Source organism: Phyllopteryx taeniolatus, chromosome 5 (assembly GCF_024500385.1).
Source record: "Phyllopteryx taeniolatus isolate TA_2022b chromosome 5, UOR_Ptae_1.2, whole genome shotgun sequence".
NCBI lineage: Eukaryota > Metazoa > Chordata > Actinopteri > Syngnathiformes > Syngnathidae > Phyllopteryx > Phyllopteryx taeniolatus.
The window spans coordinates 3,273,090-3,292,507 of record NC_084506.1 but is presented as its reverse complement, the minus strand read 5'-3'; the positions used below and the strand labels follow the sequence as shown (position 1 = coordinate 3,292,507).

The window sequence follows — 19,418 nt, the reverse complement described above, 5'->3', positions numbered from 1 at the left end:
ACTATTTGGAAATCTTAATTATTGCTAATAGTATATTTGCGTCCGATGCTTCCTGTGGGTGCTGCTACTTTAAGGGCAGAAAGACAGACAGAAAGAAAAAAGAAAGCACATCATGCCTAGCTAAAATGTAGCTGTGTGTGTGCAGCAAATTTGCACATAAACATCCATCCATACATTTTCTGTACCACTTATCCTCACTAGACAATAATAATAAAAATTCCTGTGTCACTCAACTCTGCCCAAATCTCGATGCGAGGTAATAAACAAGTGCTCTTGTTTATTTGGTTCATATATGAACAAATAGTACATAGTACATCTGGGCTAAAGTTTCAGCTAAATATACGAGCATTTTTTAATCTGTCTGTTGTCTAATATTTTGACAACGACTCACAGGTGCAAGCAAGTGGCTTGTTGTGGAAGCAGGTGGTATGAGTCAAATAGGGAAATAGCAACAAATGTGAAAGTCAACTTGAGAAGTTAGCAATTCAGCAGCAAGGAAAGCATAATATGCAAATAAGGACTTGAATTAGTTGATTTTTTAACACTAATGAACAGAAGGCTGCGATTGGCTGGCGAGCGGTGTACCCCGCCTCTCCCCCGAAGATACCTGGGATAGGCTCCAGCACGCCCTCGCGAGGATAAAGCGGTACAGAAATTGAATGGATGGATGGATGAACAGAAGGCTATATAAGTTAAAAATATATTTTAAAAATTCAAAGGCCATACTACAGTATGTGTCTCATGTATGGTTTCAAAAACTTTGTCGTTCAGTTGACAGCAGTAACAGTGGAGGCTGTGTCAAAAACTGTACCTAATTGCTTCTGAGCACTGACTGGAGTAACAATAGGCCAAGTTGCACACATGCACATGACGTTTGTTGTTGTTTTTTCAGCTGAGAAATTGCGGATTCATTGTGAGCACCCCTAGCTTTGAAAGAGTTTCAAAAGTTGTTCCAGGTGACTGCTTAAGTACAATCACTTTGATACTTTGAGGGGAAAAGAAAAAGACAGGATGGGGGTTTAACACTTTGTTCTCTCGCCACACTAAAATATTAGTGTTGGCAGTCAGGGTTGCGCTACATGAGTGTGCAATTCGTCTTTGCATTAGTCTGAGATTTCAGAGATCTCATACTGTACCGTGTTTTTTGGTGGGTTCAACAGGGAACAAGAGTGCCCAAGGCACGCTCCTTTGGGAAGCCTACGGCAAAGAACACATGCATGTACAGCCATGGGGGTACATCACTATGTACGACAATGGCTAACACGTACGTAAACACACAGACAGACATCACTGCGCATGCATGCACTATCATCAGCCTATGACCTTCAGACACGCACGCACACACACACGCGCACACATAAGCCCTTCCACCTCTTCTCTCTGTGTTCACACATAGTTACAGTAACCACCTTTTTTGTTAGTTTCTTGTCTTGGCTTAAGCTACAAAATATTTGAGCAAAATACAACAGTCGCATCTGTCCTAAAAGCAGACAAGTTAACATTCATGCAAATTACGTTAAAAAAATCTGTGCATTACTTTACATTTCTGATTGATTGCTCGTCTTAAAAACAAGCAACCAGAAAAGATTCCACGGTGCACGCCGACTCTTAACAAAAGAATGCATTCTTGGGAAGTGCTTATCTCACTTTTGACTTTGTGTAGTGAAAAGACAGCCATGAGCTGTTAGAGAAATTACAATATAAAAGATTCCCACCTGCAGGATGGCCCCATAAAGGCGCAACAGAACGGTCCTTGGCTCATCCCCAACAGTATCCACTCTCTCTGGGAGGCTGCACAGGAAGAGCTTGTTACTCAACCCACCCCTGGAAGACACATAAATAAGTCAGCATGACAAATGCAAAAAGAAGGAACCAATTGCAACTCTGCAATAGGGCAGAAGCAGTGCCAAACCACATCCAGCAGTTGGCATTATTTTTCTTTCCTTCCAATGAGATTAAGTAGAATAGTGCTGAAATTGCACTCGTCGTGTTGCTTTCATGCTGTTCCTTTCAAATAGATTGTGCGGGTTCGATTCCCAGCCAGTGTTCCAATACCCAGTCACTGGCTCTAAGCCTGGATAAATGGGTGGGTTACATTACGAAGCGCATCGAGTAAGAAAAACTAGTTGTCCTAAGACGAAAAGTAACTGTAGCTGCAGTAAAAGTGATCCCTAAATATTATTGAAAATACCAAATAGCTCTTGAAATGGCTTTTTCCCCCCTCTTGGACCTACCACTTAATGACCAACTTACCCATTAAACAGGATACCTGATCAAATAAGTTTTAAAACATTTTTTTGCATGCGTAGCAAGCTAGTGCTAGCACTAACGTTTGTACATAAACATCCCAGTGTTCTGTCGAATCATTCTCTAAAGCTTCGGTAAACATTGGTTTGTGTGCGTGAATAAATGTTGACAATGGCAACCAAGTATGTAGACAACAGCAAGTACTGGAGGTGATGCGCCGGTCACAATAATCAATCCTGACAACTCCTGTCGGAGAGTTGTCGATATGTCACACTACACGAAAGATATCCCTAAAATCTAACATACTAGACTTTTTTTTATTTTGGCGTTGTAGGGCTATTTTAAGGCCAGATCGTTCATCGTGGATTATTTCACACTACAAGACATTTTGTCATTCCCGACAAAATATGTCTGGCCCGATCTGGGAAATCACCCGCTACAGCTAATCGGGCCAATATCGGGGATAAAATCCTGTAGTCTGATGTTGGCATTAGACTCCAGAACAGTGATTCTCAACCAGTGTGCCATGAGCGCTCTTCAGGTGTGCTGTGGGAAATTATCAAATTTTACTTGCTCAAAAAACGTTTTATTTCAAAGAAATAATTCATCTTTATTCGTCTGTTTGTGCCAGTGAGGCATAGTGACAGACCGAACAAATAAATGCTCTTCTATTTGATGGCAGGAAGTACGTACAGTAATTAATGCAGCCACCTTTTGTGACATTTTTGTTTGTTGGTGTGCTGTGAGATTTTTCAATTGTAAAATATCTGCCTTGGCTCCATAAATGTTGGAAATTACTGCTCTAGAGGAAAGGGGGGGTGAATTATATGACTAAGCAGAAAGGCCATCATCAATTTCTCTGACTATGGGTAGACTTAAGGTAAATCCTCTCTTCTTTTTATTATATTTTTCAGTGTTTTTGGCTGTAATGGAGTTTGTCACTCAAACCAATGCAACCATATTACTTATATATTAGGTGTTACATGTGTATGTTACAATATTTTTCAAAATACCTGTATATCAACATAGATGATATAACTGGATGAAGGGGTCCTCCAGCAATAAAATGGGCCCGAGATTGTAAGAAACGGATAAGGATTATAAACCACGTTTTATGTCACAAATCAGCCCAAATTGACGTCTCCACAAATCAATGTAAATTATTAGAACTGTGTGACTGAAACCTTGACTCTCTGATGGAAAATGCCCAGATGTCTCTTATTAAACGATCATGCTGCTATTCACAAGCTGACAACCAATTTTGACGGACGCAAAACAAATCGTTGAGTGCGCACCAAATTAGGGGAAATTTTTCATACGGGTACCTTTAGTACATAAACTAACAGTTCTTCAAAGTACCTGACAGATTCGTACTCTCCTTCGACTAAATCAGTTTTGTTTTTTCCGAGCAAAAACTTGCAAAACAGTGCAGCCATTCTTCAAAAACATTTTAATCCAACAAAACTATATGGAGGATGATGTAGGGGTTTTCCCAATGACGCCCAAAAAAAGGGGGATTGCAGGAATTCCTTTCCGCATCCCTAAAATTTACGATTTTGCAAAGGGTATCCCTGTCACTTAGTGAAAGGCGTGTGTGTTTTTTGGGACATACTTGGCAAATAAAGATAATTCTGATTCAACCCTTGGAACGTATAGGCGCCTGCCGCCTCGATAGATGCTAACGTACCTACGTATAGCAGAAAAAGGTTCTTTTTTTTAATGTTTATATTATACAGCTAACTTTGTTCTTGACTAGTCAGCACAGCAGCATCCCAGTCAGCTAGCATGTACTCTTGAACAAAAATTCTAAAATTAGCAATGATTTTCAACCCTGCTTCTGTAATTAATATTCAAATAAACCTATACGTGCAATTTAATAATGATTTATTCGGCAGTAATTATTTTATCTGTAAGAGGGTCGCGCCAAACAAGCAAAATGGAGATTAAAAAAGGGGTATATTAGCACAAGGACCCGAACGAGTATGACATATGTCAATTCTATTTCATTTGAGAGCCGCGGTGGGCACAATGCTAAGGAAAGGCCTTCTAATCGCCACGACCTCACCTTATGACGGTGATCTCGAAGTCGTCCTCCGCCAGGGTTTCCCAGGACCCATTGAGGAACTCTTTGCACCAGAGGTAGCCGTTCAAGCGTGTGTCCCGGTCGGGAGTGTCGGGACGGACCAGCTCCTCGCAGTCCTCCTGAGTATCGAGCTGGACGTGCAGGGCGTTCTCGGTCACCAGCAGACCCAGCGACATGGAGGGGGAAGAGGAAACCCCGTTGATAAACGTGGTCTTCATTTGAGCTTTTTAAACAGCAGAAATCTCTACGGCGAATTCTATCGTTACGCTAATGTGTTCACCAGTTTCTACTTCGATATGGGGGGAAAAACAAAAACGCTATATAACTTATTTTCAAGCAGTGGGTTTACGCTGTAAATGTAACTAACCAACGTGACGTTCTAAGCTTTGTAAACGACCGGGATGCCGCACGCCGTCAAGTCGTGCTCTAGAATGGATTGGACAAGATACCGCCGACGAGTGCACGTTTAAGGCAAGATGCAAGGGCGTGGATGGTATGGTCACATGACTCAAGTACGCCAATTGGCCCTCCTGATTGGGTCGGCAGCCCAGCGGGAAGGCAGTGTGGGCTGGACAAAAACAAAGCGCACTTCTGTCGCTCGCCAAGTAGACGCAGGACAGTTGTTACTGTCCATCCATCCATTTTCTGAGCCGCTTCTCCTCACTAGGGTCGCGGGCGTGCTGGAGCCTATCCCAGCTGTCATCGGGCACCCTGAACTGGTTGCCGGCCAATCGCAGGCCACATAGAAACAAACAACCATTCGCGCTCACAGTCATGCCTACGGGCAATTTAGAGTCTCCAATTAATGCATGTTTTTGGGATGTGGGAGGAAACCGGAGTGCCCGGAGAAAACCCACGCAGGCACGGGGAGAACATGCAAACTCCACACAGGCGGGGCCGGGGAATGAACCCGGGTCCTCAGAACTGTGATGCTGACGCTCTAACCAGTCGTCCACCGTGCCGCCCAGTTGTTACTGTGAACAAGTCAATTTCCAACATGAGAGAATAGATTGAAATAAAGCCAGTTAAAGTCATCACGAGTAGAATGTGCAGGTATGACAATCTGCCGAATGCATCATTTATGTACATGAAACGTATCGATACGATAACGTCACAATGGTATGGTCACCGGTATCTCAGCTCTCCCCCAGCCCACAAAAACGACACGAGTCGTCTGGACTGGCATAAGTTGTCACAAACAGAATTGGCAAAATTTCTTGCATCCAACGTAATCATAATTTGTCCGACGAATTCATTTTTGCTTTACACCTCGACTGAGTTTGCCAACTAGGATGCTTTTACAACGCCGCCAATGGCCATTAATAAGCAATGATGAGCGGGGTGCGCCATCTAGGCCTTCACTTTATGTGATACAACGCGTCGGCTTCTGATGACGTCAGCTGCATCTCAGCCCACAAAAACGACACAAGTCAGCTGTCTGGACTGGCACAAGTTGCCACAAACAGAATTGGCAAAATACCGCTTTCTACAGTTTTAGGTCTTTTTTTTAAAATCACCCACAACTTTTGAACCGTCTCTGTTTAACTTATGATACAACGTGTAAAATAAACAGCTTCGACGGGAAACTCCTTTGTGTCCTCTTTGCGTTAGCCAATAGCAGGTTAGCTTTTAAACCGGGGGGGAAACGACTGTGCCGAGCCTGTTCGACCAAAAGGTAAATACACGTAATTTGTCTTCTGTATAATTACCTATAAACATATTTTTTCAAAGTATATAACCTGCTAGAGAACCCACATATTCTACCGAGCTTCGTGTCGGCTAACGAGCTGCAGAGTATATAAACCGATGATTAATATCTTAAAATGAGTATGTTTTTTTCATGTGGCAACCGTTGGTAAACAACCTGGCCGACTGGTTAGCGCGTCATGCGATATTAGATTCATTAAACACTTAGGAAAATACTTTTACGAGGGCATAATCCTGCCTAAATTCTACATTAAAAATCGTTTCCATTGATTCTTGATTGATTAAGTAAAATATATATATATTTTTTTTAGAGATGGTGAGTTTGGGTTTTCGTGTCCTGTAAGCTATAATCATTAGAATTCTACATGTATATTTTAAAAAACTCATTGAAACATTACATTCTTGAGTGTGTGTGTAGTGCATCTCTATGAGTTTCACTTTTTGAATTGAACTACCTAACTAAATTAAGCTTGAGACGCTAATTTATTGAGATGATCTGTAAAAGTTGAGTTATTAAGGTGATAAAGACATTTAATCCCTTAGTTCAAATGTAATTCCCTCTTTAAATCATGGCTGTCTAAACTATGTCCATTTGCGGCTCGCAGTCTTTTTGTTTGTGGCCCGTGGTGTATACAAAAACAGCATTTCACATGGCCCACAAACAACAACAAATTGGTTTTATATAGAGCTTTTTTAAATATGTAAAAAAAAAAAAAAAACTACTTCCAACTAAAATAGTAACAAAGTTTCTCTTTATAATGCCGCAGGAATTAAGATTATTCATTTTCCAGAAGCAAGTTTTCCTCCACTTTCTGCTCTGTCTCAGGTTCTAAATTTGTGAGCATATCACAATGATTAATTATGATCATCAAATAAACACTGCTTTCAAGATTGTCAGCTTACTACAAATTGCTCTTGTTTTGGTTGATGAATATTGAGATCTGCTCAAGGCAGGGGTGAAACTATTCTAGTGGGGAGCCACCTTAAAAGCATGTAAAAATCTAAAACTATTTACCTTATCACCTTTAACACAAAGCTGTGATGTAGCAGTTTCTCCAAAATAACATGTATAATTGCTTGAAGGATTGGTTTTAGTGGGTTTAATAAGGTCGAAGAAAGTGACCCTTCGATTTTTCTGTGTGCAGCCCTCGAAGGAAAATGTTTGAACACTCCTGCTTTGAACGAATTATGAAATTTTCACCCCAAAATAAATATCTAACACTTTGTCTTTGCCCACTTGTTGAAGCTGAAGAGGAAAAGCCAGACCACAAGACCTCCCGGTGGAGATTCTGACCTCCGCCATTGGCCACCATTTTGTCCTCGAAACATGCCTCCACGTAAAAGACCCTTGGTTCCTGTTCGCAGGCGTCGCAAAGCATTGGACGACTACTTCCCTTTCAACTTCCTGCCTGTGGAGTGCCAGCTACATGTGTTGTCTTTTTTGAATGAGGTGGATAAATGTAGTTGTGCTCTGGTTTGCTTGAGCTGGAGTTGCCTTGTTCGTTCATGGAAGCTGTGGCGAGATGCTGACTATTGCCGTTGGGGCGTCTTCCACTTGGGTCAGGAGGGGAAGTTTGTCTCCAATTGTGAGTTTGAGAGGTGGAATTCCTGGGTTCACCACTACACCCACCATCTCATCTCACGCCGGGCCAGCCTTCTCACACTGAAGGCCCGCTTTGATTTGGGGGATCGCTGTAATGGGTGGGGTGACCTGCTAAGCCACCTTTTGGATAATGTCCACTGCAGCAACCTCAGTCACCTAGACCTCAACTGGACTTTTACACTTTTTGAACCTCTGGATCTCAGGCTGCACTCCAGCGCTAGTTCCCATCAAGACAGCATTACTAAAATGGATCAGGTAACGGTATTAATCTAGATTGTATATATTAATTCCATATTAAATAGACATGTAGTCAGCCACTCACACAAATAGTGAGGGGCTGCTTCAATAAACTTACTGATTTGATAGTCTTATAGCTGAAAGATAAAACTACAGAGTGCTTCAGTTCAAGCATTTACATTTTTGGAATCTTAATTCCAATTTGACATGGCATAGTTTGCCAGTTATGCGGTTGGAAATGGTGTTTTGGTTTTATTTGTGTCGCAAATAAACAGATACAGTCGCTCATGGGCAGTTCGATATTAGTACATTTGCCTTACGGTCGAGAGGTCCCAATTCCAATCTCAGCTCAGCTCCTGGATGAAGTTTGCCTTTTCTCCATGTGCTTTAGTAAGTTTTCTCTAGGTATACCGCCTTGCTCCCACATTCCAAAATACATGTTAGGTTACATACAAACATTTAAAAAAACAAACAAATTGCCATTATGTGTACAGGTAGTGGTACAGCTCAATAAATTTGAATATGGTAGAAAAGTCGATTTATTTCAGTGCTCATACATGATGAAGGTTAATTAAACATTACTACCAATACATTTCAGATGGCAAAATCCTGCCTAATTTCTACATTAAAAATTGTGTCCATTGTTTCTTGATTGTTCTGTAAAATTCCAGTTTCGAGAGATGGTGAATTTGGGTTTTTATTTTCCGTAAGCTATAATCATCAAATTTATACATCTATTTAAAAAAAAAAAAAAGAAATATTTCATTCTTGAATGTATGTAGTCCATCTCTATGAGTTTCACTTTGTGAATTTAACGACCTAACTAAATTAAGCTTTTGACACTATTGTAACTTGTTGAGATTTACCTGTAAAAGTGAGCTTGAATGGTTGTTTCTATCTGCCCTGCAATTGACTGGTGACCAGTGCAAGGTGTTCCCCGAACCTGGCCCCAATGTCATCTGGGATAGACTCCAGCTCACCCACGACCTTAATGAAGAGAAGCGATATTGAAAATGGATGGATGATCCAGTGAAGGGAATTTCAGTTTAAGCCCTGTTGTCATTTACTTTTGTCTCTCACATACACACAAACACACACAGAAGCACAAAGAAACCTGACATTTGCAGACAAGATCCCTGTGCCTGCGTGGGTTTTCTCCGGGCACTCCGTTTTCCTTCCACATCCCAAAAACATGCATGAATTGAATACTCTAAATTTTCCGTAGGCATGACTGTGAGTGCGAATGGTTGTTTGTTCCTATGTGCCCTGCGATTGGCTGGCAACCAGTTCAGGGTGTACCCCGCCTCCTGCCCGATGACAGCTGGGGTAGGCTCCAGCACGACCGCGACCCTAGTGAGGAGAAGCGGCTCAGAAAATGGATGGATGGATGAACGAATGAGGACCCATTGCCTGAATGAAGTCATCATAAAACCACTGTATTTATAGTAACATTCTAAACTGTCATACATGTTTTATAAAGTAAGTTTGTTTTGAATAAATCCTTAAAAGTAATCAAAATAAAAGTACCCAGCCTTAATTTTAATGTGTAGCGATTGTGCAATGGGAAATTGCTGGTTGTGGTTGGATGTAAGTCTCTTCACCAAAAGAGTAAATGCTGCACTTGGGGTGTACATAAGCCTTATAATTGTCACTTGAAACATTATGTACTGAGCACCCAGTCCACACTTGTGGATTTAATCCTTTAGCTCAGCGGTTCTCAACCAAGTCTCAGACATTTGGTACAGGGCTGTATAGAGAGACTGAAAAAAAAATAGTTTAATTCATCAGTCTGAAAGTGAAGCTCTATTTTTTGCAATTATGGCGACCGAAACAAAATATAAGTGTATAGTAGAATGGATGTAAGTAATAGTCTTCAGGTGTCAGTGTCCCTTTTACACCAAGATTGGACTGGCTCGTTGAAAAGAAGCAGGGCTCCAACTAATTACAACAACTACAGACCCTTTCCCAAAAATTAGAATATCATGGAAAAGTGTATTTCCATAATTCGATTCAAAAAGTTAAACTTTCATAGATTATAGATTCAGGGCCCACAATTTTGACAATTTCAAGTATTTATTTGTTTATTTTTACATAATTTGGGCTTCCAGCTCATAAAACCCACGAAATTAGGAATAAAAAAAAAAATAGAATACTGTGAAGAAATCAGCCCAAATTTTGTAGGCCAGAAATGTTTTCAACCGAGTGTCACACACTAATCATCTACTAAACTCAAAACACCTGCACAGGTTTCCCCAGGTGTCAATAAATTGCTTCAGTTCAATATTGGGTTCAATATGGGGAAGACTGCAGATTTGACAACTGGCCAGAAGACCATCATTGATACCCTCCATAGGATGGGTAAGCCACAAAGGTTCATAGCTAAGGAGGCTGGCTGTTCACAGAGTGCTGTGTTCAAGCATATCAATGGGAAGTCTAGTGGAAGGACAAAATGTGGCAGGAGAAGATGCACCAGCAAAAGAGATGACCGTGGGCTTCAGCGGATTATCAAACAGAAGATTGAAGAATCTAGCAGAGATCCAGAAAGAGTGGAATGAGGCGGAATTCACAGCTTCAAAAACCACCACATTCAGACGCATCCAGGAGATGGGCTACAACTGTCGGGTTCCTCGGGTCAAGCCACTTCTGAGCCTCAGCCAACGTAGGAAGCGTCTCAACTGGGCCAAGGAGAAGAAGAACTGGACTGTTGGCCAGTGGTCCAAGGTCCTCTTTTCCGATGAAAGTAAAGTGTGCCTTTCATTCGGGAATCAAGGTCCAAGCGTTTGGAGGAAGATGGGTAAAGAACAGAACCCAAGCTGCTTGAGGTCCAGTGTGAAATATCCACAGCCAGTCATAATTTGGGGAATATCCAGTGCAGGTGTTGGATAACTCAGATTTCTTTTCAAGGTCACCGCAAGAGTCTACCAGAATATTTGAGAGGACTTCATGATTCCTTCTGCTTAGGATCTGTATGGAGATGCAGATTTTATCTTCCAGCAGGACCTGGCCCCTCCCCATACCCCCATGCCATCACAGTGCTTGACTGTCCAGCTAACTCGCCGGATCTACTGTAAACCCCATTGAGAATCTATAGGGTATTATCAAGAGGAAAATTAGGGGCACCAGACCCAAAAATAAAGAAGAACTGACAGCAAGCATCATGGAAATCTTGGATTCCATAACTCTGCATAACCAGGCAATGGCACAGGATGATTGCCTCAATGCCACGGCGCATCGAGGGAGTGATTAAAGCAAAGGGATTCCAAACCAAGTACTAAAGATTAACATATCATTTTGAAAGTACCATGTTTTGATTGATTTAATGAGACCCTAATTTCTTTCTTTCTTTGGTACAAAAACTGAGAAGTAAATGGTGATTTCTTCAAAGTATTTAAATTTTTTGAGTTCCTGGTTTTGTGGGTTTTATGAACTGGAAGCCCAAATTATGTAAAAATAAACAAATAAATACTTGAAATTGTTCAAATTGTGGGCCCTGAATCTATAATCTTTGACATTTTAACTTTTTGAATGGAATTATGGAAATAACTTTTCCATGATATAATTTTTTTTTGGAAAGGGTCTGTACATCCAGCATACTGGTAGGGTTCTATCTTTAAGCATTGGTTTTCATTTGTTGCTATGCTGCTCTGTTCCAAAATGTCTTTATGTAAAATCGGTCTCTGGCAGAAAAAGGTTGGGGACAGCTGCTTTAGTTGTTCATTGAGCTCGTGTCATGAGATTTGTTAAAGTCTCACAATATACACAGAACCTTCGTGAGATATTCTTACTTCTTGTGTGAAGACATGTTTGATGGTTGGTAGATCTGTTTTGTGCAACTTCAAATTTAAATTTTTTCCAGAAATGTTTTGTTAAATTCCAAATTGAATGACATGTCCCATTGGACAATAAACTGTACATACAGTGAAGCATGGTGGTGGCAGCATGATGCTTTGGGGCTGTTTTTCTTCAGCTAGAACTGGGGCCTTAGTCAAAGGCGGGAATTATAAACGGCTCCAAGTAACCGTTAGTGTCAGCACAAAACCTTCAGGCTTCTGGTAGAAAGCTGAAGATGAAGAGTAACTTTCTTTCCGCATGACAATGACAACAAAAGCACACAACCACATCAACAATACAATGGCTTCACCAGAAGAAGATTTAAGGTGTTGGAAAGGCCCAGACAGATTCCAGACCTGAATAAGATCAAATATCTGCAGGGTGATTTGAAGGGGGCTGTGGACACGAGATGCCCTCACAATCTGACTGATTTAGATTTTTTTACATCACAAGAACCTGGCATTTGAACATCGGTGAGTTAACTTTTTTATAACTACTGTACACTTTATGTACCTGCCCCTGATGTCAGGGTACTGTAAAGACAGTTCCCCGTGGTTATATTAATAGCTTGTTCATTCCATTTTCTTGAACCAATTTAATTTGTTTTGACAGGTGACCAATTTCCAGGAGCTGTTGACCAAACTCACTCAGAGCTGTCCTCGTATCACCAAGATGCGGTTACACTTTGACTGGTCAGATTTGTCAGTGTCTCTGCTCACCCACTTCCAGCAGCTCAGAGTCCTTGAGCTCAAGTACTTCTGGGTCTTCAAAGGAGTGACTCCATCCACACTGCAGACCCTAACGACATCCCTGCCTAACCTAAAATCTCTGACCTTACACATCCTGGTGCCGCCGAGGAACGTCGGAATTTCCTACTCTCTGGAATCTCTTTCTTTGGAGTTCTTGGACGTGTCACCCAGCAGAGGCCTGGTCTTTTCTTGTCTAAAATTACCTGCTCTGCGTGAGTTTAGAGCCAAGAAGACTGTTCGCGGCATCATATTGGACAGGCGCACCACGCTGAGGATCCAGAGTCGATGGCCCTGCTTGTATCATGTCCTTCGGGAAGGGACGCCAAGACTCCAGGCCCTCAACAATGAGAGACTCCTTCCTACGTGGAGAGAGAAGAGCTACGCGGAACTATCGGCCATCCTGGAAGTGTCCTGTTATTGTGTCCAGCATCTAGACAGCTTGATGTGGTAACCAACCAACTCTGTGAATGTACAGTTATTGCTCTATTACTGTTTTCCATTAGTTTGTCTACTCAGAGGGACACAAAGCAGTCACATGAGAAGTGACACTTGATATGAAAAAGACTCAGTTATTTCTACATAACGCAAAATGTAGCTTTACTACTCCACGGTTTGTTCACACACGTCATACATGGTTAAATAGTGAGTGTAAGGCTTTCTCCATGTGGGGAATCAATCTTAGATTCAGCCAATTCAAACAAAAATGACAGAGGAATCACCCTTCAAAACACAATAGGAACAGCACTATCAAGGTAACAAATGTAAAACCCTTTTTTGTTTGACAAAGATATTTACATGACAGCGGCGGCACGGTGACCGACTGGTTAGAGCATCTGCCTCACAGTTCTGAGGACCGGTATTCAATCCCCGACCCCGCCTGTGTGGAGTTTGCATGTTCTCCCCGTGCCTGCGTGGGTTTTCTCCGGGCACTCCGGTTTCTTCCCACATCCCAAAAACATGCATGGTAGGTTAATTGACGACTGCTATTGGCTGGCAACCAGGTCAGGGTGTACCCCGCCTCCTGCCCGATGATAGCTGGGAGAGGCTCCAGCACGCCCGCGACGCTAGTGAGGAGAAGCGGCTCAGAAAATGGATGGATGGATGGATTTACATGACAGCAGTCACAAATGTGCACACAAATTCTGTTTTCAACGACGTCAGTGTTGATTTAGAGAAAAAAAGTCATAAAGGGGCAACAAAAAAATTTAATTAGTAAAAGAGGTAAGATATGAGAATCAATGACTTAACGGCAGTATCAGAAATAAATGTATATATGCAAAAGGGCCTCATGTACAAAAGGTGCGTACGCACAAAAACGTGGTGTATGTTCTTTTTGAAATATTTCTGAAGCTGTGTCAATATAGATCTGTTTGTTTTGACTTTCCATTGCTGTCGTGGAGGTGTAATTTTGCTAAACTACTACAAGTGAGCAATGATGTGTTGTTTGCAAAGTTTAGGTTATTTTTAGATAATGAACTGTGCATGTGAAGTTTGTGGAAAAAGTAATTTTATCCTTAACAGAATTTTATTTCATCCTTCAGAGTATTCTCAAATGTCTCCCACAAGCCGAGAAATACAACCGTTCCTTTTGTAATTACACACGCTGTTCAGTAGAGGCCCTTATTGTCATTCTTTGACCCGTGAACACTTCCTGGAGGTGTTTTTGCACATTTATCGAGTAACATTTGTTCATTAAACTGGTGGATTGTGATCAATTCAAAGGATGATGTCTACAGTATCTATTTAAAGTGTTCTTTGCTGCAAAATATTTTAACTATACTTTGATTGCTTGCTTACATTCCCTTTAAAGAACAGTTTTTCGAGTTACGTTCAATAATGTTACATGCATATAGGCTTCCGTGTATGCAGCTCAGCACAAGTGATTAAACCAAGTCATTCTAAACCTTCTTTGCAAAGGCTTAGTAACCGCACATACAATTTAAACAATGGTGTGATCTGTATTGCGGCGGCACGGTGGCCGACTGGTTAGAGCGTCAGCCTCACAGTTCTGAGGTGCGGGGTTCAATCCCCGTCCCCGCCTGTGTGGAGTTTGCATGTTCTCCCCGTGCCTGCGTGGGTTTTCTCCGGGCACTCCGGTTTCCTCCCACATCCCAAAAACATGCATTAATTGGAGACTCTAAATTGCCCGTAGGCATGACTGTGAGTGCGAATGGTTGTTTGTTTCGATGTGCCCTGCGATTGGCTGGCAACCAGTTCAGGGTGTACCCCGCCTCCTGCCCGATGACAGCTGGGATAGGCTCCAGCATGCCCGCGACCCTAGTGAGGAGAAGCGGCTCAGAAAATGGATGGATGGATGGTGATCTGTATTGCGTTGGAGGGCCCAAGATTAAGATGGATGTTGTAACAACAGGTCTATTCTACATTTTAGAAAATATAAATGGGTCCAACTGTGCTTGAGCTTGTGAATAATAAACATTAAAATGATTGTTGGTGCTCTTTCCTTTATGAACAACCCTCTAGTCACTCAAATAAATGGAAACTGATGAAGAGGCTCAGTTATACAGTATTTGTTTTGCTGAATCTGGCAGAGGGTGTCGAGGATGTGCAGGGTACTATGAAATCTTAAGACTATCAAGGCATTCTGAAGCGAAATGTGCTACCCCGTGACAGAAAGCTTGGTCGCAGCCACAGCCAATGGGTGCTCCAACACGATAAAGACCACACTTTAAAACACACAAGAATGGTTAAGAACAAAACATTGGACAATTCTCAAGTAGCCCTGCTCTAAATCCTGCTGTACATCTGTGGAAGGAGCTGTAACATACGGTCTGGCGAAGGCAGCCTTCAAACCAGAGACAGCTTGGGGAGTTTGCTCACGAAGAGTGAACCAAAATTCTGTTGACAGGTGCACAAATCCCATTGAGAGATACGGAGATCGTTTGAACGATTACCTCAAAAGGTTAACAAAATATTAATTTAGGGGTAGTGTTGTGCTCAAGATCACACAATTGTGAGACTCAGACTTGCCCAAGACCAGAACTCACAGACCTTTGGGAGTCTAGACCGAGTCAAGACCAACACAGAGACAAGCTGAGACCATGCCAAGACAAGACCATAAAAATCCATATTAAAAACTATGACAAGGTTCCTCTTTAACTTTCTTTTAAATACGTTTGACAGACAAAAACACATCTGCAGCTTAATGTTGACTAAATTGATTGCAGCGTTTGCAAGAAGCCATACGTGTTGTATTAATGTATTAATGTAATGTATTACCTTTGTCAGTTTCAAGTTATTTAAGCGGCTGTTGTGGGTTTATCTTTAATGTAGGGCTCACCAACATGGTGCCCATGGGCAGGTCACACCCAAGAACCAGATGAATAGCCCGCGGGTCTCTTCTAAAAGTACTGTAGCTCACTAGTGATGGGACATTGTGATTTTCTAGGAATGTTGTAGAAATGATGGTTTGAAAATTTAACTGAAGATTTATAGAAATAAAGTATTACATGGGCAGCTCAGTGGATGACTGGTTCTTACTGTTCTGAGGACCCGGCCCCCCGTCTGTGTGGAGTTGTTCTTCCCATTCCTGCGTGGGCTTTCTCCGGGTACTCCGGTTTCCTCCCACATCCCCAAAACATGCATGCTAGGTTGATTGAAGACTCTAAATTGCCCGTAGGTGTGAATGTGAGTGTGAATGGTTGTTTATTTCTATGTGCCCTCCAATTGGCTGGCGACAAGTTCAGGGTGTACCCCGCCTCTCGCCCGAAGATAGCTGGGGTAGGCTCCAGCACGCCCGCGACCCTAGTGAGGAGAAGCGGTACGGAAAATGAATGGATGTCTGAAAATGATTTATTAATTACAAATATATTTGTGACGTGTAGTGACCGGCAGAACTATTAAATGCTCTTCCATTAGATGCCAGAAAGTACAATAATCCTGTAAATCCATCCAAATGTTTCCATTCGTACAGCAGAATAAATTACGTCTTTTTGAGATTATCGAAATCACTGGGATAGGCTCCAGCACGCCTGCGACCCTAGTGAGAAGCGGCTCAGAAAATGGATGGATGGATGGAAGAATAAAATCAATCAAAACTTCACTTATGTAGCACTTTTCGTACATACAATGCAAACCAAAATGGTTTACATGAATTGAAATCAACTTCCCCAACCACGTCCACAAGGACAGACACGCGTACACGTGAAAAGAACATGTAATGACCTGAAATACACAAGTATATCAGCTTCCCCCCCCAATAAACAGGTCTAGCTTTCACACCGAATAAGTGGATTTGTGAGTAAATCGAGACAAGATCATTATTTCAGTATGCATAGTTTTTGTGACATTTTTGTTTGGTGGTGTGCTGTGAGATTTTTCTCATGTAAAATGGGTGCCTTGGCTCAATTAAGTTTGGCTGTAGGTGAATGTAGGTGTAAATATTGATAACATAATTAAAAGTAATTTGAGCAATTTTGTTATTTCACAAATATGTATCAAACTGGCAGGCCTTAGCATTAATCAGTCACCAAGAATTAGCTTTCAGTTTTAAAAATGTTGGTGACCGCTGCTTTAATGAAAGGGTATCAAATACCATGAGTCCATGTGTAAGTGTAAGCACTGATGCCTTACCTGATTATGAATGCCAACATGAATGCTGTTGAACACTGGATATAAAGTCTACACACCCCTGTTCAAATGACGGGTCATTGCAAACCTTTTTCACAAAACCATCTTTAATGCGACCAAAATTCTGTATCTTTTGCGGTAGGAATCTGTCAGTGTGCCCATCTCGATGTGGCAATATTTGTCCACTCTTCTATGAAGAACACTCTAAAACTGCCAGACTGCAAGGGCATCTTCTGTGCACAGTCCTCTTCAGTTCACCCCACAGATTTTCGATGGGATTTAGGTCTGGTCTCTCACTGGGCCCCTCCAAAACCTTAATATTTTTTTGGTAAGTCATTCTTTTGTTGATTGGACTGTGTGCTTTGGGTCATTGTCATGTGGAAAGATGAAGTTCTCTCCAGCTTCAGCTTTATAGCAGAAGCCTGAAGGTGTGTGCTCACACTGCCAGTTATTTGGAACTACCCATAATTCCCTTCATCTTCACTCAGGCCCCAGATCGAGCTGAAGGAAAAACAAAACATGATGCTGCCACAACCATGCTTCACTGTAGGTAAGTTCTTTTGGTGAAGAGCAGTGTTGTATTGCACACCTTGGTATGTTGAAGCATTCAAAGTTGCTTTCACTGGAATTAAGGACTTAACTTCACTGGTCTGCACACAGTCCTGACCTCAAACCAACAGAACACCATCCATCCATTTTCTTTACCGCTTATCCTCCAATAGAACACCTTTGGGATGAATTAGAACAGAGGCTGAGATTCAGGCCTTGTCATCCACCATCGGAGAGTGACCTCACAAATGTGTTTCTAAAGAATCGTCAAAAAAATTCCCATGAACAGACTCCTAAATCATGTGGAAGGGCTTCCCAGAACTATTGAAGCTGTTATGGCCTCAAAGACTGGACAAACATATTAAACCTGAATGATGATGGGACTTCGTATTAGAAGCAAGGCAGGTAAGTGAATTCTTTTGGCAATATAGTGTACCTTTGAACAATGATGAGGCTCTCCTCGGACCATGGCTTGTGCTATTAGATGTGACGACAATAATGTCAGGAAAAGCCCACCAAAACATCTGAATGTCGGGGTTAATCGGAGGCAGTAGATGGTGGCAGGTTTGTGCTGACTCCCATTTAATACAAATTTAAATGTGATTGGTAATTCTGAACACAGCCACAACCCCCAGTTATAAGAGGGTGTACACACTTGTGAAACTACAATCTCAGTTGTTTTTTACTTTCCCTCAATTGAGTTTTACAGGTCACATTAATTGTGGGAAAAAAAACTCGGAAATTTCACTCGGTCACACTTTTTTATATCACAAAATCCTGGCATTTGAACAGGGGTGTGAAGACTTTTTCTGTCTACTGTTAAGTTGTAATGATCAAGATGAAAAATGGAAGGGAACTGAGATGGGCTGCATTATGCTTCCTGAGATTTACCTTTGAGTTAGTGACTGGACCACAGTAACCACCTCCAGATGTTTGAGCGGTATCTATGACGGATAATTTACAACCCTCCCCACTGAATCACTTACTCTTTGCTCCCTCTGCAATGTCCAGGTTAATGCTTAATCCAAACACAGACTTGGGATAGTAGAGCCAAGCCCTATTTATGGGAGGGTGGTTACTTGGATGCAGATAATGTTTTGCAGCTCCGAGGGATACATGTACAGACCCATCAGATTAAGCTCCGCCACGCAAGCAAAACAGAAGTTCCAGTCCAGGAGTCACCATGCTGAAGACTTCGACATCCAAGGCCTTTGCCGCTGCTTTTGGCATCCTGACTGTATCTGCCATTGGCAGCATTGTGACTATGATCATCTTGTACAAGACTGAGATCTCGACAATGAACCCGACGCCACGGCCGACCATCACTTCCACCACTATGGGACCGCCGCCTGTCATGCGGTTGCCGACAAATCTTGTACCTGAGAACTACAAAATCTTTCTTCATCTTCATTTCTACTCCGAAATCATAGAGGAAGTTAATGTCACCACTCCCAACCAGACTATGATGTTCACTGGTAACTCATCTGTAGATTTCCATTGTGTTAAGACGACCTGGAGCATTTACCTCCATAGCCGAGACCTGAGGGTTTATGATCCGGTGGTGAAGAACAAAAATACAAATAAGGAGATCAGGACAGCTAACATGAAGTATCACACAGATGAAAGTAATTTCCTGGAGATCCAGTTAAAGGATCAACTGGAGGAAGGAATGAACTACAGCTTGTTTCTGGCATTCAAGGGGGAGATATCGCAACATCTTCAAGCGTTGTATGTTAGCACATACGATGAAGGTTTTCCACATCCTGACGATAATACAAATACGGACAGGTAAGTGTGAGAAAGATTTTGAATTATAAATCCTAGC

General features: G+C 41.9%; 3 protein-coding genes across 6 annotated transcripts in view; 2 read left to right on the top strand and 1 right to left on the bottom strand.

Annotated features, from left to right (window-relative positions):
- Nucleotides 1-5,238, bottom strand: part of chka (choline kinase alpha) — a 29,126-nt gene extending 23,888 nt beyond the window's left edge. Inside the window, exons 1-3 of one of the 4 annotated variants that reach the window (XM_061773776.1) lie at nt 4,313-4,332; nt 1,716-1,824; nt 1,137-1,197 (exon numbers count right to left, since the gene is read on the bottom strand). In XM_061773776.1, coding sequence (XP_061629760.1) covers nt 1,137-1,197; nt 1,716-1,762 — 108 coding nt within the window. In that variant the 5' untranslated portion in view covers nt 1,763-1,824; nt 4,313-4,332. Of the gene's footprint in view, nt 1-1,136; nt 1,198-1,715; nt 1,825-4,312 lie in introns of all 4 variants that reach the window. The other 3 variants (XM_061773774.1, XM_061773775.1, XM_061773773.1) reach the window with 3 other exon arrangements.
- A 492-nt stretch (nt 5,239-5,730) lies between these two features.
- si:dkey-12e7.1 (uncharacterized protein LOC557553 homolog) lies at nt 5,731-14,903 on the top strand. The gene is made up of 3 exons (XM_061773777.1): nt 5,731-6,005; nt 7,284-7,895; nt 12,321-14,903. The coding sequence occupies exons 2-3, from the start codon at nt 7,365-7,367 to the stop codon at nt 12,906-12,908; spliced, it is 1,119 nt and encodes a 372-aa protein (XP_061629761.1). The 5' UTR covers nt 5,731-6,005; nt 7,284-7,364; the 3' UTR covers nt 12,909-14,903.
- Nucleotides 14,904-18,670: 3,767 nt separating this feature from the next.
- The window catches only part of anpeplb (alanyl (membrane) aminopeptidase-like b), a 31,539-nt gene continuing 30,791 nt past the window's right edge, over nt 18,671-19,418 (top strand). Inside the window, exon 1 of the mRNA XM_061772775.1 lies at nt 18,671-19,381. Within this exon, the coding sequence (XP_061628759.1) occupies nt 18,777-19,381 (605 nt within the window). The 5' untranslated portion in view covers nt 18,671-18,776. The remainder of the gene's footprint in view (nt 19,382-19,418) is intronic.